This window comes from Taudactylus pleione, unplaced genomic scaffold (assembly GCF_031769625.1).
Source record: "Taudactylus pleione unplaced genomic scaffold, aTauple2 ptg000041l, whole genome shotgun sequence".
NCBI classification, from domain to species: Eukaryota; Metazoa; Chordata; class Amphibia; order Anura; family Myobatrachidae; genus Taudactylus; species Taudactylus pleione.
The window spans coordinates 32,677,510-32,705,000 of NW_028284443.1; the positions used below are offsets into that span (position 1 = coordinate 32,677,510).

At 41.7% G+C, this 27,491-nt stretch overlaps 1 protein-coding gene across 1 annotated transcript in view; it reads left to right on the forward strand.

The window, feature by feature from the left end:
• Positions 1-27,491, forward strand: part of ARID2 (AT-rich interaction domain 2) — a 110,416-nt gene that overhangs the window by 79,931 nt on the left and 2,994 nt on the right. The window contains exons 14-19 of the mRNA XM_088458063.1: positions 1,662-1,834; positions 2,555-5,427; positions 22,566-22,720; positions 26,057-26,195; positions 26,661-26,746; positions 27,343-27,460. Coding sequence (XP_088314189.1) covers positions 1,662-1,834; positions 2,555-5,427; positions 22,566-22,720; positions 26,057-26,195; positions 26,661-26,746; positions 27,343-27,460 — 3,544 coding nt within the window. The remainder of the gene's footprint in view (positions 1-1,661; positions 1,835-2,554; positions 5,428-22,565; positions 22,721-26,056; positions 26,196-26,660; positions 26,747-27,342; positions 27,461-27,491) is intronic.

Consider the following 27,491-nt stretch of genomic DNA (forward strand, 5'->3'; position numbering starts at 1 on the left):
TGCATGAAACCATTGGTACATCGAACACCATCGGGAGGCGGGGGGGTTGGCCAACAAATCTAAAATAGACTATAGCCATTTGTATAAGGGTACTCTACTCTGTCCCTCAACTTATTGTTCACGTCTGATGGTTGTTTGAAATTTTCTTTGTTTGCCCTATCCTTTGGGGCTTTGCAATCGTTGAACTGGAAAGAGAGAGGAGGGGTGAGCTTCAGCTTTCAAGAAAGCTAACCTCTAAGTGACCAGCTCTTGCACAGCTCATGGTAGCAAACCTTAAAATTCCTCTCTTTGCTTTTTATTTATTTTTTTTTTTTTTGTATCAATACAAGCGGCTGCATACTCAGAGGCACAGAAGCATATGAGCCATGGTCGTCAAAGACAAAGAGACTGTACCTGCTGTTGGGCTGGTACAAATTTTGATGATGAGACCGATGGTGGCATAAATGGACACACATCAGTATTAGAGCATGCATGGGTGGTAAAAGTCTCAGTCCTTGCACAATCGGCAGCATGGATGTACACAAATGAAGGCGTTTGTAGTCTATTTGCATAAACGTGCAGATAGGCAATCGCCAATAAATGCTGCTGCATTCGCTTTTGTGTCAGTCAGAATAAGACCCTTAGTCTCTCCATTAATGTCACTGCATATGCTAGCAATATGTTGTGTAGTTCTACCTACAAGAGAGGAATGTTAATTTGCATTGATCTACAAATGCGGTTAAGTAGTTTTAAGTTTTGTGAGCAAGATAGTCTAACCTCTTCGTCGGTCTTTTATTACTTTTTTTTTTAAATATGTTAATTGAAACATCTTATACATACAAAGACAATAACATGACATTTTAAATCAAAGCAAAGATTAAAAGGACATGATGTAAAACCTGCATCAAAATTAATGGAAAATTGTAAGCAGACATTATTGCAACATGAATAAAAAAGTATTCAGCAGAACAAACCGTAATATTATACAATGGTGGTACAAAGAAAATAGGAAAAACAAAATTAACACAATCTCTCTCTCCATATCTCCCCCCCCCTCTCCCCCAAGAGGAACCCCGCATCTCCAATCATCACTAACAGATCAATAGGCAAGCAATTGTCTATCATGCAAAATAAGTATCTTGAGGTGTTATGTAAACACTGATACATTTGGCGTCTATTGTGCATCGATAACGTGGATATGTAGCTTTCTTTATTACTTTTTTGTTAACAATTGTAAAGCAAAACACGCTATGTAAATAAATGTTAATAATTATTAAATAAGTTCTTCCCTAGTTGAAAATCGTATTCGAAAATGCTTTTGAAGTTTTCACGTCGCATACACACTTTGCAATATATTTTTACATTTTGGTGGAATTTGATGTAATTTAACAGTTTCCTTTAACTAAATAAGTAATAATCACTAGGGGTGGTTCTGAAAGTGTATTAAGATGAAACTGGAGGAAGAATTGATGTAGTGTACTTATGTAGACGCAATTAAAGGTTTCTCAAATAACTCCTTACTTTTTTTGAATCCATTTTTGTAATATCTGTTCCTCATTGTACACTTAATTCTCCTTCTTTGCGTTTCCATAAAATGTATGAGTATGTTCCTTGCTTCAGAAGAGTTTATGTAAGTATATGTAATTACCTCTGTTTAAGGGAATCCATTTATATTTTTACAGGTCTGTATTCCCAAATCACAACATAAAGAGGGTAGAAGATCCAAACAATAATGGGCAAGCCCATATCCATGTTTCTGGAGTGAAAAGAAGGACCTTGCCACTCCCCATTCAGATGTACTATCAGCAGCAACCAGCCTCTGCTATCAGGGTTGATATGGTTTCAGATACTGCAGGTTTGTGTATGATTTACTTTAATAAAGATAATATTATATAGATGTTAGTCTCATCTGATGAAGCAATCAGCTCTCCTAGCTACAGAAACATTCAAAAGCTAAAACAAAGTTGTATGATGCATTACTATTACACTGTAATAGCAAGCCCCATTGTAAAACGGCAGTGACAAAACTCATTGCAAAATTCTGAGCTTTATTTTTTGTATTTGAATAATTTCTTGTTTTTTTTTCTTGGGTCTTGCCCAAGTCTTGGGCAATAGGCAATAGTCTTGCCTTAATTGTGCAAAAGTGCCAATATATATAATCTTTGTTTGATTTCTTTTCGTGTTCTATACGCCCATCTTTAATTTTCTGCACGGATACAAAAATAAATAAATACAATTTTTAGATGTGTTCCAAAAAGAAAGCACTATCACTACCAAGAAAATCTATTTACATTTTATTTATATTATATTTTGGAAAACACCTTTGTCATGTAGTGAGGAAACCTCGGGCCGTAAAGTGATTACTAATTAGCATTTTATGAACATTTATTCATTGGCTGAAATATTTTATGTCTTGATAGGAAGCAGTTGGGAAAGTTGCTTTGGATGGCAACAGATGTGTTTGTATAAGAAGTGTATATTCCCTTCCATGGGTTGTATTTAATGTTACATTGATGATTCTTGGCCAGAATATAAGCACATATAGTAATAACTTTCATTTCCTCTGTGCTTTCAGGTATAACACAAGGAGCAGGGAATCTTTTCCAGAGAGGTCTGGCAACTAACCAGGCTCCTAATCTGACCGCAACACAAATGTCTTTTCCTATTCAAGGTGTCCACAGTGTGGCACAGACAATTTGTCGGATACCACAGAATCCTCACAGTCAAGCCCAACATCAACAGAATACTACAGTGACTGTAATACAGAATAAAACTCCAATTTCCTGTGAAGTAGTTAGGGCTGCAGTAATACAGGGTTCTGTTCAACATTCAGCAGTTCCTGTTACTATTGCTTTGGGAGGTTCAACACAAGCTTCTATAGTTCAAAATCACAGCAATCCAGGACAGCAGCCTTCTGTAACTGTAGTTGGATCTCAGGCTTTGTTTCACCATCCATCTGTTATTCAGCAACAGCCCCCACTACACACCGTTGTACCTGGACAGATCACATCAGGCACTCCTGTAGCAGTTATTCAACAAGCAGTTTCTCAAGGTCATATATTTGGTAGGGTGCAAAATATGGCAGCAGGTACAACAGGACTTCCACAAGGTCAACAGTTAATCACTACATCATCACAAACTGTTCAGGTCTCATCCCAACAATCCCCAGCTTCCAACCAGCAGAAAGATACAGTTATCATCACTCCGCAACAATATGTAACCACTTCATCATCCAATATAGTATCTGCTACGACTGTACAGAATTTCCAAGTTGCAGCAGGGCAGGTGGTTACGATAGCTGGTGTCCAAAATCCTCAGACCTCTAGAATTGGTTTTCAGAATATTGCTCCAAAACCCCTCTCTTCGCAGCAAGTATCCTCTACAACAGTAGTTCAACAGCCGCAGCAGCAACAACCTCAGCAGAGCGTAGTAATTGTCAGCCAACCAGCTCAACATGGTCAAGCATATGCACCAGCCATTCACCAAATTGTTCTCACTAATCCAGCTGCAATTCAGGCTGGACAGACTGTTCAGTTAACTGGGCAAACAAACATTGCACCTTCGTCTTCTCCTATACCAACTTCAAATAACCAGCTCCCACCTATAATGACGTCTTCCCCCACCACACAAGTTTCACAAGGACCTCCTCCTACTGTTAGCCAAATGCTTTCTGTTAAAAGGCAACAGTTGTCACCAGCACCTCACCAACAGCAGCAGGCACCAGCTCAGCAACAGCAGCAGGTACAAGTGCAAGCTCAGCAATCACAGTCATCCCAGCAGGTACAAGTACAGGTTCAACAGCAGCAGGCCCAAAGTGGAGGTGTTGGACTTCCTACTCCTGGTGAGTCCAGCCTAATTAAACAGCTGTTGCTTCCAAAACGAGGACCTTCAACACCTGGAGGAAAACTTATACTCCCTGCTCCTCAAATACCACCTCCCAACAATGCTAGAGCACCAAGCCCTCAGGTGGTATATCAAGTAGCCAACAGTCAAACACCTTCCTTTGGAGTACAAGGGCAGCCTGCAACGCAACAAATACTGGTTGGGCAACAAAATGTGCAGTTAGTTCAGAGCACAATGCCGAACCAAACTGCTGTACAAACTGTCCCAATTTCAAATTTACAAATCTTGCCAGGCCAGTTAATTTCAAACTCCCCTGCAACAATATTTCAAGGAACTACAGGCAATCAAGTTACGATAACAGTTGTGCCAAACACAAGTTTTGCTACTGCAACAGTAAGCCAGGGAAGTACACCTCAGATTATTGCACCAATAAGTGCGACACAGACGGGAGTTGGATTACAGGTACAAACTCTTCCTGCTGCTCTTACACAACCAGGTGGACAGTTGTCAGGAGCTGCTGCTTCTCCCCCATTTAAGGGTGATAAAATAATTTGCCAAAAGGAGGAAGAAGCAAAGGAAGCCACAGGCTTGCACGTACACGAACGGAAAATTGAAGTTATGGAAAATCCTTCTTGTCCAAAAGGGTCTGCAAACACCAGCAATGGGGAAACCAATGAAAAGGAAGTGCAAACAGGAAGTCTTTTGAATGGTAAAAAGTGTGACTCCGTTCTACCTCCTTCAAACTCAGGGAAAAGTCAGAATGAGGCCAGTCAAGTGGTCACTAATGGGTCATCTGTGGAATTGGGGGAAAATGGAGCCTCTTTAAAGCAAAACTCTGAACAGTCCGAAATGCAGGATAGTAAAACGGACTTTAAAAGGCCACAAGTTAATGGGATTTGTGATTTTGAAAAGGCAGACTGTGCTCATTTGAGCAAAAGCATTCCGAATCACAAAGCTTCCAATCATGTAAGAAATGGTGAGATCTCTCCGTCAGAGCAACAAGAGCTTCTAGATTCTACTCAACAATTTACTGCCAAAGGTGATCAAGTGGAGAAACTTTCAAATGGACCTATATTACCCAACAGTTTGTCACATTTTGCAAGTAGTACTCATGATGCTTCAAACCTTGCAATTCAGATACACTGTGGTAACCCCGCAGATTTGCCCAATGGACCTGTAGTACCCAGTATAAATTCAGATGTGCCTCAGCAACGTCCGTCTGTAGTTGTATCAACACAGTCTACAGCCTCTTTTTTACCTGGTCATCAAGTTATTGCAGTGCCCCATACGGGGCCTAGGATTTCACAACCTGCTTTACCTGTCGATGTACGGTCTATTAACGGCACAATGGAGTGCAAAGCTATTAAAAGACCAGCAGAGGACAGTGACAGGGAAGCTGTCCCAGTAATTCCCAATAAAGTGGGAGTAAGGATTGTTACAATCAGTGACCCTAACAATGCTGGCTGTAGTGCAACAATGGTTGCAGTGCCAGCAGGTGTTGATCCAAGCACTGTAGCTAAAGTAGCAATAGAAAGCGCTGTTCAGCAAAAGCAGCAGCAGCAGCAGCATCACCCACATACCTTTGTACAGGCAGTTGTTGCACAGGTAAGTCTATATGTTATTAACAAAACAAATTGAAGAAATTATAGTGAAATGTTAAACTTTTGGTAACCAAATAGAAAATCCAATTGACAGATTCCCTCCCTAAATAGTACATGGAAGGGTTTTCAGTCCTTGTGTTTGGGACACGTGGGTTATAGTAGTATACAAGATGTGTCTCTGCAATTTAGATATAAGTGGAAGTATTAAAAGAAATGGCCAGGGGAGATCGATTGAAATTTGTGTATGCAGAAGAAATATCTAATGCTTGCCTTGGTTTTATAGTATATAATTTTATTTATCTGATTATATCCATTTTCATTTCTTAAAACAGGGATGGGGATCCTCAGGCACCAGGGGCTGTATAAGGCCCCCGGATTTGGTCTGGCCCTCAGAGGTTTTTTCTGCTAGCCTCATCTGGCTAGCTGGGTGCCTAGTATGGCATCCTGCAGCCAGAATCTATGCCAGTGTTGGCTAACCTTGACACTCCAGCTGTTGTGGAACTATATATCCCAGCATGCCCTGCCACAGTTTTAGCATGCCCTAATAGCAAAACTGTAGCAGTGCATGCTGGGTTATGTAGTTCCATAACAGCTGGAGTGTCAAGGTTAGCCAACACTGATCTATGCAGCAGTGCCGCCTGGAGTGTCCTTAGAACGCTTCAGACAGTCACACCGCTGCCCTTAAAGCTCCCCGGGACAGTCTCAGGATGCTCCGGGCATTGCTGTAATCACCGGCAATTGTGGCTCCTCCCTCATGTGATCTCACACGGAGGGGGCGTTGCACTCACAGGCCGCGAATAATGTTACATATATTAAAATGGCCCTCAGCAGAAAAAAGGTTCCCACCCCCGTCTTAGAAGGTGTTTTGCAAAACTTGAAATTGAAGTACAGGTATATGCATCGATAAATGTATAGCAACATGAGAGCGTTTAGGAACCACTATATAAATTTCCAATGATTGACATGACTGGAAATACTTTGCCATGGTTTTAAATGCAATGGCCTCCCTGTAGTGGCTTTATTGGCAAGAAGCATGTGTATGTAGGAAAAGGTTTCCTAACATTATCAGACCTTTACCTGAAACACCAAATGTTTTACATAAGGCTAATGGAAGTACTTTTGCTGAGGGGGAAATTCCATAGTGTATTATTGTTTTATGTGGTTAACTTATTGGAATATAACGAACACTCATAATAGCAAGCGATATCCATATGTCTGTGCTAGAAACAAGGCAAAAGGGCTATGTAATAATATAAAGGATTCATGCATTGTGTTTAGAGGAGTCACAAGAAGTCTATGCTCAGCAGGGGAAATGTTGCTATCACCTTGGGTACTGACAGCACACCAAGCTCATGCGGTATGTCTGTGTCTATAGGTTTGAGCACCCCTGGTCAATTACATGTTGAATTGAATCTTTTATTGAAAAGATATCAACACAGGCATTGTAGCATGACCTGTTTCTGCACAATTACAATTTGTGTGCTCACTTTGAAAGAAAAATATACATAAAGCAGTACATGCGGAATGTACAATAGTTTGGGCACCCTGTTAGTCCGTAATTTAGTCACACCTCCTTTTGCAACAATTGAAACGTCCAAACTTTTCTTGTAACCAGAGTCTTTCTATTCTTGCTGTAGGAATTTGTCCCCTCTTCCTTGCAGAAGTCCTCTAGATCATAAATGTGTAGGCATTCCTGCATGCACTGAGTCTTTGAACTCCGTCCACAGATTTTCAGGAATATTTGAGTGTAGGGACTGTGATGACCATTCCAAACCATAATCCTGAATTCCTTTAAATATTTCATTGTTGATTTGAAAGCAGTCTTGCTGGAATAGCCATCCTCCTTAATTTTCTTAACCTGACTCTTTGACTTTAGCTTTCATAATTAATACTGATTAAGACATTCTTCTTTCTACCTTGATCTTTCCTGTGTCATTGATGCACAACCATAACATAGTTCCCCATGCTTAACAAGTTGGTATCGTGTTTTTGTCTTTACATGCTTCTCCTATCATTCTCTCTAGTAGTATGTGTTTTGCAGTGATTTCATCATTATGCACATTTCTAGTAGTAGTCTGCAATACTGCTTAAATAAACATTCTGTACATGGAAGAGTTACCATAAGGGCCTTGTTAAAAAAGTAAGTCAGTCTTGTGCAAAGTACTTAAGGGATTTTTCTGCTCGTGATAAATCTTTTTCTCTGTCATCCTATGGTGGACACCAGTGATTAGTCTCCTTTAGGACATTGCCACTATAGAGTAAAGTATAATACTTTTTTGATTCTTTTGGAGGGACTAGTAACCGCTCACAGGTGTTTACTTATCAGAGTATTATGCAGTCTGTCCTGGTCCTGTGCATGGGACTCAGATCCTTCCTTGAACACGCATTTCGCCGCCTGTAGGCCAATTATCTCACTTGTGATTCTGTGAGGAGACTTGGAAAACCTGAACTATTTGGCGTCCTGAGGACTGATTTTGAGAACCTGTGATGTATGTAATTTGCATTTCTATTGTAAAGCTTCTCAAAAAACGGAAGTGACACACTAACCCTATAAAGAATACTTGGTACCAAATCACTTTATTGAAAATTATTTCAAATAAATAAAAGATGCTGATTGTGACTTCAACAATATTGCAATTTAGAATATACATAAAAAAATGGATAAACAGCACCTCCTCCTGTATGATCCTTCAGCCAGCAGCAGATCTAAAAAAAACAGACATACAACAAAATATGAAGGTACTCATAGTGTAGTGATTAGAGATCCATTTTAATCTTAAACTGATGTAATATGCAAACAAAATAAATTAGGCTTATCTGTTGGTCTTTACACCCATGACTCCTTCAATTGTTAGGGTAAATCAGATGAACAATCCAAATTATCTATAACAAGAGCCCAACACCAAATACACCAAACAGAATCATATAGGGGAATTCAATATGGGTGCGAAAACTCAGTTTTTGCGTTAATATCGCACCTATGACGTCATTATCGCAGGTTTTAGTTTTACACCGTATTCAATTTCAAAGACTTGGCACGTTCAAAAAGTCTGATAAAAAAAACGGGGATAACTTTTCACCATTGAATAGGTGTCGAAAAAAGTGCAGAATTGGGGTTTAGGGGTGCAGGCTTAAAAAAAAATAGCCTGCACCCCTGGGAATGACATTTAAAAAATAACTGTGTCAAAAAAAGTAAAAAAAAAAAAATAGGGACACCCCAAATAATTTATTTCAAACTTGGGGTGAAAAAAAAAAATGGGAAAAAATTGTTTAAAACTAGGGAAATAGGTTCAGGGCTATTCTGCAAGTATGCAGCAGGTGTTTTCTAGAATAGATTTATAGCGGCAGGTGCACAATTGCAGAATTTTTAAAAACATACTTTAGGGACATCAAAATATGCTAGTACCCATTTTCATGTACCCCAAATTTGATGGGACCACTTAAAAAAACGAAAAAAATAACCTAAGTGCTCTTCTGCATCACTTCTTCAATGTCGGGAAAAAAGCACCTGCCGCAGCTGTTTAAATCCCCGACTTTCATTTGCAGGCTAAAACGGGGGGACCCATAGTGATCCCCCATGTTTTTACAACTTTAGGGGGGTCCTACAATTTTTTCCAGGGAAACTTAGTTTTTTAACGCAAATCCCACTTCGCCAGGTCCCGTTTTCGGAGGATTTATATTGAATACGGGGATAAAGCGGGTGCGCGCCCGATACTTTATCCCTGAAAATTCTCCGATGTGGAGCGAAAAGTCCGTGCTGGACCCATATTGAATACCCCTCATAGTGTAGTATGTTCCAAAAAATGGAATATAGGTATGCAAGCTTAAAAACCCATACTTCAATAAAATGTAATCAGAGCATATCACAAATTTCACCAACATTCCTGGAGGATGAAATTTATCTGTATCCAAGACAAGACTCCAGAAAAGTGGGAGCTCCTTCCTGGAACAGATCTCCAATATGATGAGGAATGGATAAGCTGCAGGACCATCCTGCAGCTTATTCATTCTTCACCATATTGGAGAAGCATATGAATTCTAGTCTCATGCTCCCCTGTGCCTCTCCAAGCCTCATGGCCACACCCCCTGTTGTGCCTTTCTAGCCTCATGGCCACACCCCCTGTTATGCCTTTCTAGCCTCATGGCCACCACCCCCCACCCCCCCCACCCCCCATTGTGCCTTTCTAGCCTCATGGCCACCAGCCAGCCCCCCCCCCCTGTTGTGCCTTTCTAGCCTCATGCACCCCCCCCCCTGTTGTGCCTTTCCAGCCTCATGGCCCCCCCACCCCCTCCCCCGTTGTGCCTCTCTAGCCTCATGGCCACACGCCCCGTTGTGCCTCTCTAGCCTCATGGCCACACGCCCCGTTGTGCCTCTCTAGCCTCATGGACACACCCCCTGTTGTGCCTCTCTAGCCTCATGGACACACCCCCTGTTGTGCCTCTCTAGCCTCATGGACACACCCCCTGTTGTGCCTCTCTAGCCTCATGGACACACCCCCTGTTGTGCCTCTATAGCCTCATGGCCACACCCCCTGTTGTGCCTCTATAGCCTCATGGCCACACCCCCTGTTGTGCCTCTAGCCTCATGCCCACACCCCCTGTTGTGCCTCTAGCCTCATGCCCACACCCCCTGTTGTGCCTCATGGCCACACCCCCTGTTGTGCCTCATGGCCACACCCCCTGTTGTGCCTCTACAGCCTCATGGTCCACCCTCCCTGTGCCTCTACAGCCTCATGGTCCACCCTCCCTGTGCCTCTACAGCCTCATGGTCCACCCTCCCTGTGCCTCTACAGCCTCATGGTCCACCCTCCCTGTGCCTCTACAGCCTCATGGTCCACCCTCCCTGTGCCTCTACAGCCTCATGGTCCACCCTCCCTGTGCCTCTACAGCCTCATGCCCACTGTTACTCTGGATGGTCCCATCCTCTCTAGTTCGCACTAGACCCCTTTTACCTTCTGTTATTCTGGCTTCTTGGCCTGCTCACTCTTCATGCTATGGCTTCTGTTCCTGGCTCTAGCTTCCCTTCAGCGGCATGACAACACCGCCAAAAAAAAAAAAAAACTCAGGCAGGTGACTACAGATGTGGTCTACGTCTTTGTCACCCCTGATGTTACACCTAGCCTTGCCATTTGTACCATTGGTGGAAAACCTCTGTTATCATTTCATACAGACTTTAACAAACAAAAGAAGTTATTTAGAAAGCATAGTTTTAGGAACAAATTCATATATAATTCAAAAATATTTTATGTAATTCAAATCAACAAAATGGATACTGCAAATAAGAATTGGTTAACAGAGGTATTTAGCAATTATCCTATAGCCAATACAAAGTGTGTAATGTTTGTCTAAGAACTTTAAAAAATGGAATACTATGTTAATTCATTTGACGCAGGAGAAATGTTGACTCAGACAATATTTGTAATCTCTTTAAATATGAATAAATTATATGTAGGAAAAACCGAAAGCTGTTTACACACTATACAATGTGTGTACACAGTGACTGTGCAAAGCAGTGTACACACTGCACGATCGGGTGTCCGGCAGCGCGATGTTATATGCTGCATGTTACAGCATGGCGTCAGTCATTGCATCGTCCTATCTGCTGTGCAGAACAGCAGATGGGAAGATGCAACGAATGACGTATTGAGTGTACACGCTATAAGATGTGTACGATATATCATTCCGATCCGCATCGGGACAATCTATTCTATAGTATAGTGAGTACTCAGCTTTAAAGGCTCCTTTTGAACATTTGATATATTAAGAATAAATTTTTTTTTTTCTATTCAAAATAAAAATAAACTTGATGACAATGTACCGAGCACATTTCAGAATGTGCTATGACTCAGACCCATTAAGCCTGAGAAATTACTGAAATGTTTTAGTAAACAAAAGAATTAGGCGATTTAAAAAATTATCACAGTGAGACATTTACGCCATTAATTGTCCCAATACATTCAACCATTTAATGAATGTTGCAAGATTATTATTTTTGTGGACCAAAATTTTCACAATAAACTAACCCGCCCCTCACACCACCTTCTGTCTGCCCCTGCTTCTTTGTTGACACACACGTGTGCACACACGACTTTGAATACTGTAAATCAGTGTTCGCACTATATATATATTTTTCTTTGCAGTAAAAGTACACTGCTGAATACTTATAAATGCCATTTTTTTTTCTCTAAAGAGGAGTATGGCATTATAGCTGTAATGTAAATGTAAGTGACTCCTGAAATTCACAACTGTGTTGTGCCCAAGCCTTGAGGACACTGATGTTCTGGTCTAACTGGGTCTCCCAGACTATGGCAGGAGGCAAGACAGGGAGTGCGGGCTGGCTTACATAAAGTGAATAAAATACATGTCAACACAGTACTTACAGATCCTGGTAATTGATGTGCTGCAGGCTGCTATAGCTGTATACTTGTTATATGCAATGTTATTTTTCTATGCTAGATAATCAGTCTAATGTGTACAAGATCATATGTGACTGAGCTGGAGGAGTGCCAGGTTTTGCAAGGAATCAGAGATTTCTATATAATGGTTTAGCATAGCATGTGTTAGAGGTACAAGATACATTATACTAGGATAACATGAGGTGACGCATGTACTTACACAGAGATAATGTGGGAATATTAAGTTTTAGACCATTATACAGAGATGATCTTTACATGAAGGTAAATATTACATGGATATATAACCCGTCTGCGGTAAGTGTCGGAGGCAAAGGATGCTGTATGGAGAAGCCTACTTTCAAGGAGACGTTCTGTTAATGCCATCTCAGGATGTTGTTAGTAGAACTAAAGCATTAAAAAAATCTTTAATTTAAACAGCATAGCATAAAAAAGTTTATAACTGTTACTTAATTAAATACTTTATTTTTATTTAAATTTGTGCAACCCAAAACCATAATCTGGGCACTGCAATTAAGTAAAACACAAAACATATTTATGAAGCAGTAAGGCGATAAGTGTTAATAATAAATAAGATGAACTGGTAGTTTTGTACATATTATGTATGAGCTATTAGATATTATAAATATATTTATGAGAATAGTTACTCGCAGTCTTGGTTCATACCTTTTTGTAGAAGGATTTGGGATGTGTCAAGGCCTGAAGCACTGTGTTGGCAATTTCATTAGGTAGGGAATGTCCACTTTATCCTGGTGGTAGATAAACTTGGCCTCTGTAGTGCTGCAGTCTTGCTTTCTGTGGGCAAGCCCCCTCCAGCAGAGTGGACAAACTGCTTTTTTTAATAAAGATAAATGACTGTTTGCACCAATAAAGAATGACGTGGTTATTCTCTGCCATTATTCTCATGCTCTGTGAGGTTTGCATTATACTGCCTACCCAATACAAAGTGAAATGTATTTAGAGCTCTTTGTAGCTGATCAGACTCATGTAGAACAAAGCTGGAAAGTAATCTGTGGGGCTACAGTGGTTTTAAATGGCATCATGGACACCTGTTTGAGATTAGTGCGATTATTGCTATTATTTCTGTTCATTATGTGAGCGCCACCAACTGCATTTTGTTTTTGCTTCTTTGCTTTATTTTTTATAATAATTTTAAACATTTTATGAACAAGCAGTTTAGAAGGAAACTTAAGTCTTAGTCAATAGTACATAAAATCTTACATTTATTTTGTGTTGTTTTCTGATATATTTGTGTAATTCTGTTAGTAATATAAAAGAATTATGACCATAAAGCATGTAGTATTACAAAGATACATTTTTTTAAAATAGCATGTATTAGATTATTTTTCACAATACCTGTATATTTATGATTTCAAATATTTTACTTGACATTGCAATGTATTTGATTTTTTTTTCATAAACTCATTTGGTAAATAGTTTATTATTTTAAGTTGTAGCAATATTTATTTGAAGGTAAGGATCACAGGCACAGGGTATCTTGGCAAAGCTTTCAATAGAGACTGAATTGATGATCACTAGATGGAATAAAATTGTCACATAATAGTATCTGGTCTCTACTATTGCACACCAGTCCTGCATTCAGGTTACAGTATGCAGACTCCAATATTGGTTTGTATTATGAAAGCCACAATTGTTCATTCACTCAATGAATTGTAAAGTCATTTTATATAACAATGTAATTATATTAAAACCATGTCAGTATTTGTTAATAATTGTGTTATTTTCTGTGTTCTGTAGTTGTAACTCTAGTCAAACATACCTTTGCAGTTTAGTTATGCCTTTGACTGCATGGTGATAGGATAGCTTTTAAAAGTGGGTACTTTACAAATATATAACATTTGTTTGTGTACATGTATGTATACATAGACAGTTGTCGTATAGATATATGTATATGATACGATAGATATTTATACATCTACGGTGGCACAATAGCGGGCATTTATAGTTGCTTTACAGCCACATAGGTCATTTGGCTTCTAACCTATAAATGGTTCAATATTCTGTACAAACAGTGACTTGCAAAAGTATTCATCTCCCCTTAAAAAAAATCAACAGGGTTGACTGTGTTACAAATGAAACTCTATAGGTGCCTACATACTTGGCGATGTGCTCACGATCCAACGATGTGTCCGATTTCCCCTTGAACTCTCCCCAGCAGCTCCCGGCAGTCGTAGGCACGATTTTGGTGTTAAAAACTGTCCAATGTGACAAACGATCTATTGTGCCTCCTAACTATTCCAGTGCATCGTGACTGAGATCGGCAAATCTGCCCTACAGCATGGCAGATCTGAAGATGCAATGTACGACCAGCGGGTACGCACATCGTGATCGTGAGTAGAGACTCACGATTTGGGCATATTTTACACAATTTGTCGTCACGATTAGTTGGAATCGGGCAAATCGTGTAAAAAATCGCCAAGTGTGTAGGCACCTTATCAGTTCCAGGTCCAGGCAGTATTTTTTATTTTAAGTGCTGCCGGTGCCCTCACAAAGGTAAGGAATAAAGAGTTCAAAGGTGCGGCACTCCAGGCATTATTAAACTAAAGAGACAACTAATGGCATGTTAGGTCAACGTTTCAGTTCCATGCAGAACTTTTATCACGATAAGAAAATACAAAAATGTACATACCTTTATACAGATGAATCACCAGAAGTCAAGCCGAAGTCCGAGGCTGGGACCACTCATCCACCCGGCGGCTCATTAAAATTAAGTCATGACGCTGAAAGCGTGTACTCAGCGCCCTCAATCGTGTCACCATTACCACAGTACAAATAAAAACAAACAGCACATGAATAGGGCATCGATCAGGACTATTATACACTAGAAAAAACAGGGTTATCAGAAGACTTAGTTGAACATTGTCACTATACTTTAGACGGTAACCTCAGAAAGTTACTTCTTTACATACCCAAGTTAACCAACCAAGTTATTAACCAGCTGAATATATATTCAGATATATTTTTTGGATATATTTTGGCAATAGTCTTATGAAGTAAATAAAATAATACAATTAGAGTAATGCAGTTAGAGCTGGCCCCTAGAAAATGTCAATATATTGATCAATCCTCAAGGAAGCATAAAGAGGACCACTCATGATGTAATGAGTTATATTGATTCACATCAAACATTTTTACAAGTCAGGGAGGTGACCAAGAACCCGATGGTCACTCTGTCAGAGCTACAGCATTCCTCTGTCGAGAGAGGAGAACCTTCCAGAAGGACAACCATCTCTGCAGCAATCCACCAATCAGGCCTGTATGGTAGAGTGGCCAAACGGAAGCCACTCCTTAGTAAAAAAAAAAAACACATGGCAGCCCGCCTGGAGTTTGCCAAAATGCACCTGAAGGTCTCTCAGACCATGAGAAACAAAATTCTCTGGTCTGATGAGACAAGATTGAACTCTTTGGCGTGAATGCCAGGCGTTCTGTTTGGAGGAAACCAGGCACCGCTCATCACCAGGCCAATACCATCCCTACAGTGAAGCATGGTGGTGGCAGCATCATGCTGTGGGGTTGTTTTTCAGCTGCAGGAACTGGGAGGCTAGTCAGGATTGAGGGAAAGATGAATGCAGCAATGTACAGAGACATCCTGGATGGAAAACCTGCTCCAGAGCGCTCTTGACCTCAGACTGGGGCGACTGTTCATCTTTCAGGAGGACAACGACCCTAAGCACACAGCCAAGATATCAAAGGAGTGGCTTCAGGACAACTCTGTGATGTCCTTGAGTGGCTCAGCCAGAGCCCAGACTTGAATCCGATTGAACATCTCTGGAGAGATCTGAAAATGGCTGTGCACCGACTCTTCCCATCCAACCTGATGGAGCTTGAGAGGTGCTGTAAAGAGAAATGGCCGAAACTGCCCAAAGATAGATGTGCCAAACTTGTGGCATCATACTCAAAAAGACTTGAGGCTGTAATTGCAGCCAAAGGTGCATCAACAAAGTATTGAGCAAAGGCTGTGAATACTTATGTATATGTGATAAGTCGCTTAGGTGTGATGGATTCCCTTGTGCCTAATTCCTGGTAGCATCTTTTATGCACCCTTATATGGTCATCTCTGACCCCACTCCCATTGAATAAAAACGCAATACACTATAGCTGGCGGAAGAAGATCCAATTTATTTAATACTTCCATAAAGTTGGTGGCCCAGGAAAAGCAATTGCAAACATACTATTCAATTTGGTAATAGGGGTGGATACTCCTACCCACCCCCTTCATAGGTGGGCCCATCCGAGCCCACCAGTTCCACCGGACTGGGTTCTCCAATCCTATTGACCGTGAAGCCAAGACCTCCTCAGTCACCACTCCTCCCTCACTAGCGGGGTGACGGTCCGAGTTTGGGCCTAGTGCCCCCACTATGTTCAGCTTGGGAGGAGCCTTCACGTTCCACCAACCAACAAAGGGGGCCGTGACACTACCAACAGCACTGCTGCCCACATCGGCATGGTGTCATACACCGACACAGGTGTCTTCTGCCCGTCATGAGGCAATCCATTTCCGGAAACGCCTAATCACTACACGGCCCCGGAGGACATATCATCCTCCCATCACGTCATTGACAACGTACCTTCATTATCAAGTTTGCAATTGCATTTCCCTGGACGCCCAACTGCCAAAATAAACATTTAGGTGTTAGTGGGAAGGGAGGGTGGGAAAATTTTCCTGAGAAAGAGAAAGTATCCTCCTTTGTCGTTCTTTTGTTGATCTTGATTCCTCCCACTTCTCCTCCCAGACTGGACCTCCTCTTTCTAGTGAGTCACTTTAACCCTGTATGGTATGGGCCATGTCCCAGCCCCTCTGCTACAGCAGCTGCCACATTTACCTGCGACAAAGGCTATTCATTCACCTAGCCCCAATTTATATCCCCAATACCACATCGCTTATCTACATCGCGTCCAGAATGCGGACACTGCTTCCGTATTTCTTCGATTTTTTTTTTTTTTATTAAATTTTCAAAAATCTCAAACTTTTTACACGTCATTCAAGGGTATTGTGTGCAGAATTTTGAGGACAAAAATTAATTTATTCCATTTTGGAATAAGGCTGTAACATAACAAAATGTGGAAAAAGTGAAGCGTTGTGAATACTTTCCGGATGCATTGTAGAATAGTTCTGATCGATGCCCTAGTCATGTGCTGTTTGTTTTTAATTGTACTGTAGTCATGGTGATCTGATTGAGGGCGCTGAGTACACGCTTTCAGCGTCATAACGTCATTTTAATGAGCTGCCGGGCAGGTGAGTGGTCCCAGCCCCGGACTTCGGCTTGACTTATGGTGTTTCATCTGTATAAAGGTATGTACGTTTTTGTATTTTCCTATCTTGATAAAAGTTCTGAAACGTTGACCTAACATGCCGTTAGTTGTATCTTTATTATAGTAATGACTGGAGTGCTGCACCTTTGAAATATATATATATATACACACACCGTATATACTCGAGTATAAGTCGACCCGAATATAAGCCGAGGTACCTAATTTTACCACAAAAAACTGGTAAAACTTATTGACTCGAGTATAAGCCTAGGGTGGGAAATGCAGCAGCTACTGGTAGTAATCCCTCCCCTGGTACTGCCCCCAGTAGTAATATTCCCCCTCTGGTAGTGCCCCCAGTAGTAGTGCCCCCAGTAGCAATATCCCTCCCTGGTAGTGTCCCCAGTAGTATTAATCCCCCCCTGGTAGTGTCCCCAGTAGTATTAATCCCCCCCTGGTAGTGCCCCCAGTAGTAATCCCCCCACTGGTACTGCCCCCAGTAGTAATACCCCACTGGTACTGCCCCCAGTAGAGAGATGTAATATAAAAAAAAAAAAAAAAACACCTGAAACCCCGCTCCTGGTCCCGACGCGGCTACTGGATCCTCCGGCCGCTTTGCATTATGGGAGAGACGTCGTCATGATGACGTCTCTCCCATTACCCACTGCAGGAGCCGGAAGATGGCTCCCGCAGTGGGAGCAGCAGCAGCTGATTACATGAAACACACAGCTGCCAGCTCCGGCGGCTGTGTGTTTGGCAGTGTGTAGTGCTGACCGAACTCCGTCCGGTCAGCGCTACACACGCGGTGCAGCCTGTGTCACAGAGACACAGGGGGTCATTCAGACCCGCTCGCGAGCGGCAGTACGCTCGTAAGCGGGTCGATGTTCCCCACTGCGCATGACGGAGGGAGCTCCGTCGTGCGCATGCGCGAGACCCGGGGAGCGACGGGCTTTCCATCGCTCCGGGTCTCGCACCAAAGGGGGCGTGCTGTCGATGTTGATTGACAGCACGCCCCCTTTGGTGGGCGTGCCTGCCAGACGGAGGCGTTCCCATGGGAACGCCTACCGTCTGAAGCCGGCCCCACTGACATCACTGATACCACTGACATCACTGATGTCAGTGGGAGTGATTTTGGCTCTGATAGAGCCAAAATCACTCTTGGGCTTGTGGCAGGGAGACCCTACCGCAGGGTCTCCGTCGCAAGTCCGATGGTCGCGATGGTCAAGACCATCGCGACCATCTTTTTGGCCGCTCGCATATGCTGTGGGTGGTCACCCACAGCAATGCGAGCGGCCAGGAGGCCGCTCCATTTTCATGGAGGAGGGCCCTGATTCAGAGCGAGCGCTCTGGTCAGAGCGTTCAGCTCTGAATCAGGCCGTGTCTGCACCGCGGCCCGCATGGTACGCTACTCAGCTTCGTACCATGCGGGCATGACTCGAGTATAAGCCGAGGGGGTGCTTTTTCAGCACAAAAAATGTGCTGAAATACTCAGCTTATACTCGAGTATATATGGTAGATATTTTTTTTAAATATGAACTAAAAAAAATGCTGCTTATGGAAATATGGTGTGCTGCTCTCCTATATCTAGAGTGGTAGGTATTGGGTTATTTCTGTTGTTGCCTAAGATACATGTAGTTCTTTCTTAACTACCATGTTGATAGAAAAAATGCTGCTTTCTTAAGTATTCAACAATGTGCTGAGGAAGCTTCAAGTTTATACAGATGAAAGATATTTCCCTAACAGTTGGCTTTCAGTTATTCTGTAACTGAATGATTAAATAAAAGTAATCTTCTATGGATAAAATACCCCTAGTTGAAATAACAACACTGCCTAGCCAAGGTTGCCCAAGCAAGAAAGAGACTTGAGGGAAGTCACAAAGGCCAACTTTCCCTTTGAAGGAGCTCTGCAAAGGGAAGCTGGCAGTCGCAATGCCGACTGCTTAATCCCGGCAAGGTACAAATGACAGGCGTCATAATCCCGACGCCTGTCATTAGACCTACGCCGGGAGCACAATGCCTGCGCCGGGAGCGGACAGCCGCTTTAGGTTAGGGGCTCCTGGGGGGGACTTAGGGTTAGGCTGCGGGGAAGGGGGGGTTTAGGGTTAGGCGCACCTAAAGGAGGGTTAGGTGGGGTAAATTAGGTTAATTATGCGTACCCTAAGTAATGTTCGCTCTAGGTCCGGCGGGAGGCAGGGCGCCAGACCCAGAGTTAGGGCACTTTTCGCCCTCTGACCCGAAAAGGGGGCGTGGTCAAAGAAAATGTGGTGTGTCTGTATGACGTGTCCCCTTTTCGTCACTCCTTGGGGGCATGGCCGGCACTAACGGACATGCCGGGCAGCCCCCAAGCGCTGTGGTCACTGTGAATGGAGGCCGGGCGCATGTGCCCGGCGTCCATTCACCGGCTGTGACCGCTGCGCCGCCATTTTGACCACCCACGGGACACAGCAACCTGCGGGTGGAGGCAGAATCCGCAGGCTGTCTCAGCGGCCACCACGCTGGAGGGCAGGGCGCGTTCTGCCCTGCAGAAATAGGGCAGGGCACGGCGCCCCGCGGGAACACTATCTAAGGACGATCAGGATTTCCTACTTTGTCAGGCTGTTGGGATTAGAACCGGTGGCCATGTGGTCGGCAGGTAAATCATACTGATTCCCTGCAAAGTTCCTTGGCTTTACTTTAACAGTCTATGGTTCGAAATACATATACTGTCTGGAACAATCTGTGTAAGTGTCATTTGCAATACAGACAAATCTGTTGATTGAATAAGGGTTGAATAATTTTGCAAACCACTGTATGCCTGTGTTTCTATGTAATTATATGTTGTAGACATGTATGTATGCGTGTACGTTTATAATGTAGTTTATAATTTCCCTGTCCTGAATTTTCCCTGTTTGTGGTTTTACTGCTTGTTCTACAAGTATAAAAATAGAAGAATGGGGTGTTTGTAAATTTTATACCCAATTTTAGTATGCATCTTTTTGTTTTAAATGTTTTTGCCTAATATAGCCTGTGCCGGAGCATAGTGTGAAGAAATAATTAATATTTAATCTATTTTGGTTTGTCTACTTTAAGAAAACGTAAGTCAGTAGACCTATCAGAGGAAAGGTTAAGTTTAGGTTCTACTTTCCCCCCAGTTTGAGTTACCATGAAATACATTTTAGTCAATAGTATGTTATAGGAAATACACAGCTTAAGTTAAATTGCTATTATAGTTTGAATATTTACTGTAAACATTTCAGTGTCTGGTAGGAAATGTAATCAATTTTTATACAAAGGGATCCTAGTGTGCACTCTAGCTCCAGCGGCAGGCAGGTCATCGGAGCTAGAGAGGGCACTTCCTCGCGCGTGCCTGAAAAGGGGGTGTGTCTATAAGACGCGTCCCCTTTTCGTCACTCTTGGGGGCGTGCCTGGCACTTACGGACACGCCGCGCTGCCGGCAGGGAGAATAGATGCCGGGCGCATGCGCCCAGCATCTCTTCTCCGGCGGTGACCGGGTCACCGCACATTTCCCCACCCACGGGACACTGCAACCCGCTGGTGAAGACCGCACTCCTCCCGCAGGCTGTGAGGGAGGCCAATCCCAGGCCATTTTTTTCAATCTCTGGATTCGGGATTGAAAAAAACACACTTCCGGGATTGGCTTGGTTTAAAAAATAAATAAATAAATGCTCCCCGGCTTGCCCCCACAGTGACTTACCCTTCTCCGGGCGGCGGTGCTTTCCGGCATCAGCCTGTAGAGGGGTGGGTGGTCTAGCCAGCATCGGGCTGCGCAGCATGACCTCTGTGACCCGTCACGCTGAACAGCCGGGGAAAGGGGGGTCGGGCAGCGTCTGAGCACACTGCTGAAGCTGCTTAGTGCTGCCCGGCATTTAAAAAAAAAACCATTTATGGCCAATCCTGGGATTGGAAGCTTTTAATCCCGGCCAATTTGGGGCTAAATCCTGGGACCCTGCTGATCCCGGGATTGGCCTCCCTAGTATACATCTTTATACAAGCAGTTAAAATTATTCATTTTTTTTCTCTGCAAAAAAAAAGTATGACTGTTTAGGGACTCCCTGGCGGGACTTAGGGTTAGGCACCCATCCCCCGGGGAGGTCAGGGACACCCCCCGGGAGGGTTGGGTTTAGGCACCAGGGGGAAGTTAGATTACTTATCTCCGCTGTCAGTCTAGCTCTGTCGGGGTTTGAACTGGCGGCTACACAGCTGTCAGCATTTCAATTCCATTCGGTGGAAGGCTGTGCTTTTCTGACTGGGAAACTAAGGCTTTCTAAAGTGGTGTGCTCACCCGGGTAATGGGGAACACTGTTCTAGTATTATACCAAATGACCCTGGTCTCAAAAGAAATGTCTGTTTAGTGTGACAAGTGAACAGCATTGACCAAGTTATGTTGACTGAGCATATCTTCACCTTAGGACACTGCAATTTACAGAATCATTACTTTTTAAGTGTCTGTCTGAAAATGCTTTTACAGCCACAATTCTGTGGAGGAAAAAATATTCTCTTAACCACTATGGCAGGCTATAAGAAGCATCTTGGTAATTATCATTTATGCTTGGTTTGTTTCTACAGGCTGCTACCACTAATTGATAATCAATTTCTTACCATTAGTTGACTACAATAACAGTCACACGGCACATGATGTAGTGAGCAGAGAGACTATAGAATGCCTCCTAAGCTCTTTTTTTCACTATGGCATCCTCTCTCCTCCCCCCTTTGCCACCAAATGACATGCTGAGCGCTTTTACCCTGTGGTATACATATTTGTTTCCTTGACAGAGAGCTGTTAAAAATTAGATAAAGAATTGTAAGACTATAGCTAAGAACGGTAACTTTCAGATGCATGATTAAAAGGTACTTTTAGGGATCAATGTACTAGGCCTTGGAGAGAGAAAGTGGATGGAGATAACGTACCAACCAATCAGTTCCTAACTCATTTTTCAAACACAGCCTGTAAAGTGACAGGAGCTGATTGATTGGTACTTTATTTCTGACACTTTATCTCTCTCCAAGGCTTAGTACATAGACCCTTTAATATGGTATTTAGTAGAATAAAATATTAAGACAGAACTATGTGGGATTACTGCTTTCAGATCACTAGTTTTAAGCACCATTTTTGGTATTAATTTAGGCTATGGTTGCAATATATAAGTGAAGTTTAGCCCTATTTCCAGATGTGGTGCTCTCTTCTGGTGTTCTAATTTAATTAATCTCCAGCACATTACCCGTGTTAAAACAGTGTGCGAGGCCACTCGCACCCAATAGAAATGTCCCACTATGTGTTCTTGATGTGTTTGCTGTATTCACAATAACAGTTTCTGCTATGTTTCATTTAATGAAACAGAGGACATATTAATTTCCTTTTGTTCCCTTGACCTAAGATTTGGTTTTAAAACTATAAATGGAAGCACAAATCAACTTTGATTAAGTAGACATTTGTATTTATGGATTTGTTTTCTCTTCAGAGTACACCTGTGACAACATTATCAGCATTACAAGTACAAGGCCATCTGGTTGCTTCTCATACTTCTCCGTACCCTGCTACGACAACAGGTCACCATTTGGAGCAAGTGAAAAAACCAGGGCAGAATTTCATGTGCTTGTGGCAGTCATGTAAAAGGTAAGTGTACAGTGGCTTAACCTCCTATCCTGATGGATTGGAGATACTCTGTAACCCCAGCCAGACATTTGCTCCCTTCCATTGGAATATATGGAGTTAGACGAGAACATTTGTACAATTAAAATATGGCTGGGCGGTCATCTTCTTTTTAAATTAAATGCTAGAAAAATATTTTATTTTGGAAGGAACAGAAGAAAATAGTGTCAAAAAACATTATAAAGAACATTAATGGATAGCAATAACCAAAAAAATTCGGAAATAATCAGCATATAATAATATTTATGCTGGCCTAATTTTTGGAAGTATAGATAGAGAAGAGGAAGAGAAAAAGAAGAAAGCAGAGATGGTGTGGCAGACCGCCGAGAGGTGGTGGGAGCCAGAGGGACTGACCTTTGTATTGAAAGAATCGCATGTAGCATGGTGTTATAAGACCCATACATCGAGCTACTATTGTGCCAATTCCCCGTATTGCTGACGGCGGAGTCTAGATATCGGGGATATTCAACATGTTGAAAACTTTCAATTCCCCCATTACGACCTCCAATCATCGATGTCTGCCAATGTTCGGATCGCAGAACGAAGAATCTGTACCAGAAATGTATGGTCCCCATAAAAGTGTGAGGTCCAAGGTTCCCAGATCTTAATAAAGGATCTAGAAGTGTTAATTGGCCACATTTTTTCCCAGTTTCATGATCTAGATTCTCTCCCAAACTTGTTCATGGGGGTCTCTGGGTGCAGGACTTATTGACTTAAGTTCAGTATATAGCATGGAAACAAGTACTTTAGGAGAAGTTTGCTGGAGTCACATGAATTCGCAGATGGTGAGGGGTCTGAGTCTTGTCTGAGTAATGAAAGTATTGTAAGAAATTGGTAAATGTGTGTATGGGATATTCAACTTTATCAGAAAAAGGAGAAATCTCTGCAGATGCTGCTTACATTGCTGATCCCCCTCCCCAAACAGCCAAGTCTTGGAGGCTACCAACTTGATTAGTGTTGGAAAGTCAGGGTTATTGATAAGTGGAAATATCTTGCAATAGGCATGGAGTTCTGTTTGTAGGTGACTGCTGTGGTGGTGCTGCAAGATCTACAGTAGATCATCAGTTGATGGATGCAGCTGAGGCCTATTGATTTAGCATGTGAAATCCTGTTTGCATCCACCATGACTCCGGGTATAGGATAATGAGTATAACTTCTGTATTTAATAAGTGGAGAAATACCCCCAAACAAATCTATATCTGACACATGCAAATGGGTCATTGGTAATTCACGTTACAAAGTGTCATGGCAAACAATTAGCAGTTCCTGTTTTTTTTTTAAAGCATGACCTGTCTTATTATTTCCTCAGTAAATAAAATTAATTTCACAAATTCCTTTTGCTGGTGATAGCCATGCATATATTTGCTATCTCACTTTGTAACGTGAATTGCCATAAAATGACCCAAATGTAAGATTTAATGATAAAAGTATGTTCTTTTAAATAGTATGTAGGATTTGTGCTGGTTCTGGCCTTTGAGTAGTTAAGATGTGGTTGAGAAAAAGTTATGAAATGATGAAAATGTTTAATTTTCTGCTCTACAATGTATGGGGTGGATGCAGAAGGTGCCAGGGAGAAAATATTGCAACAAATGTTTGCTTAATGCTCTATATTTTTGCCTTGTTCTGATTTATTTAATCTGAAGTGCAAATTAAAAAAAATATATTTTAGTTTTTTTTTCTGTGCTAGGCTGAAAATATACCTGATAACATACAAAAATACTTTGTTTTCCTAATAATCAGCTGAGTTAGACTGGAATAAAGTATATGTGACTATCTTTTTTCACATAAATATTTCTGAATTCTCTTAATTATGGATTCACTTGCATTCTAAGTTATATGCTAAAATATAGGGCTACTTTTATCTAAGTTTCCTCCCTTGATCTCCCTTGGTCTTATTGCCATTTAATATTCTGTGTTCTACCATCAGTTTTGCCAGTGGCTACAGTAGTGTTAAATAGATCTGTAGGTGAATACCTTATGAGAACTAGCTGCTGTACATATGTCTATTTTTTTTTTTTTTATATTATTTTAACAGTGTAGATAAATGTGTTATGATATCAGAATTTTAGACTAATTTTTAAAAATTTGTCTTAACTGTTAATCTTTCAGAGGTGTGTGACAAGGGGGTGTATCACATGCATGGAGAGTCTCTGGTGGTTACTGATTACACCTTTTACTGATAATCAAACTACCAATATGCTGAGTCTGAGGATGCAGCGTCGGATTATCTATGTAACCCTCAGGTTATTCAGGATGACCAGGGATTCAAGCTGCTGAAGCACCGAAAAGGGGGGCGTGATGACCCCGTGTTCTGCAACGCTGCCTGTCGCAGCCTGTTAATCAGGTTGTGGCATCCAGGGCACTGCGAGCGTTCTCGCAGAACGAGATCTGCACATGCGCAGATCTCACACCTTAGGAGATGTATGTAAACCATCGGATTTGCATACATCTGAGAATTAGGCCCTAGGTGTATGTGTAATGTCAACTTTGTTATCGGTACTTTGATAATCAGTAAGAGGTGTAATCAGTAGCTGCCACAAAGACATTACATGCATGTGTGTGTTCTTAGGTCTGGTAACTACAATATTATTTCCTAAGTGATATGCAGATTTTTTATTTATTTTTTTAATTCTTGAATTAAACATTTTATGTCTCATTCATAAAAACTCTTGAAGGGTACATTTACCATTAAAGGGTAACTGTGCCTTGTCATTATTTTATTTGCTGTTTTATAGACGTGTAGTGTAATGGGAAAAGTTTGCACAGGGGACTTTATTTCGCCATATTCACATTGCTGGGGTAAATTAAAAAACTTTCATAGGTGCCAATTAAACAGTGCCACCTGGAGATATACTGAAGATAATGGAAGTGTTTTGTATGGTTATAAGAGACCGCACTTTAGCATAAAATGTAAAAGAACTCTGCATAGTTAATTTTCCCCTAACATGTTAACTTATTTTGCTTAAATAGTCTTCGTGCTGAATCGTAGTATACTTTATACAAGGTTTGGGCTCCATACATCTAGTCGTTTCATGGCATATTCCCTGTCCCGCCTACAGCGGTGGAATTAGGTAACATCTCGATTCCCCAATCCCGACCCGGAAATGGTCGAAATTGTTTTACATGTTAAATTTCCCCAATCTGCTGATTGATGACCGCGAATCGGCAGAACGTGAAATCGTGGTGCTGATGTATGGTCTGCAGTAATTCATCAGAAGGGGCACGTGATACAAATTCTATGTAAAAATGTTGTAGAACATGGCAATACAACTAAATAATTGTTTTTCTTTTTCTGGAAAGGTGGTTTGAAACTCCGTCCCAAGTGTTCTACCATGCAGCAACTGAGCATGGGGGTAAAGATGTGTACCCTGGGCAGTGCTTGTGGGAGGGCTGTGAGCCCTTCCAGCGACAGAGGTTTTCCTTTATCACTCACTTACAGGTAAAGACTGTAATAACACAAATCTAATGGTGCGCATACACGGTCAGATTTCTCAGATCTGTCAGATGAACGATTGAACGATTTTACCAAAGATTTGAACGATTTTTGACTGCATTAAAATGAATGGAATCGTCCAAGTCTGACTGCAAACACATCAGATGTCCGATATCGTTATCTGACCATCGGGAACGTTCATCGTTCAGGCATGTCAGATATGTCAGATTTACCTTCAGATATGAGCTATTGAACGATTTTTTAAATCGTTATCGTTCAGATCTGAAGAAGAATCTGACCGTGTGTATGCACCATTACACTGGATGGACCTGTGCACTACTAATGATGGTCATGGAGCTGCATTTTTGTATTACAATGTTATAATCTGTTGTAATTTTTTATTTTTTTTTCATTTTACTCCATTTGCATGCTATATAAGGCAATAAATCAAATAATTATGCCTATTTACAGGACAAACACTGCTCAAGGGAGGCTCTTCTGGCTGGCTTGAAACAAGAAGAGCAGGGCCAGGCTGGGAATCAAAAATCTTCCAATAAGTAAGGACAATTACGATGCCTTAATAGCCAAATCTCTATTTATAAATCTCTAATTCTAAGAATTATTCATTACATATTTGTTAATTACAAAGTGTCTCATTCTGTGTATATCGCTTTCTGTATGTTGCACTTAGCAATATAGGTAACACATTGTTCTACTTTTGTGAAATAAAGGAAACCTTGATCTGTTATGGTTGTGTTTAGTAAGGACTATAGATGGACTTTGTGCTGCTTTAGCCATTGTCGGAGATTTACCTCAAACTATTATTGCATTTCTATTTAGGCTTACCCTGGCGTGCTTACCTCATAGTACAAAGCCATTTTCTGTCGCTACAATGTATTGCAGTATCCATACACATACTGTGTATAGTGACCGCCAGGGAACATTCTAAACCTCACTAAGGAATATAGTTTATGCTTCATGCAGAAATGATAATGTGAAATTGTCTTTAATTTACATTTTCACTAATATGTATGTGTGTAAAAGACACTACATGGCTTTCCCTAGTACCACAGGACTCAGTTAGTTTCTTTTTGGGGCACAACCTGTTTAAATCTTAAGGGTATTGCGTATTCTAATGTATGCTGTTTTGCAGACAATCCTCTTCGGGGACACCCACTCCCCGGGCTCAGAAAGCTATTGTGAACCATCCAAGTGCTGCACTCATGGCACTAAGGCGGGGATCAAGAAACTTGGTTTTTAGAGACTTCACAGTAAGTTCCCTTGTTATAACTATTTGTGCTT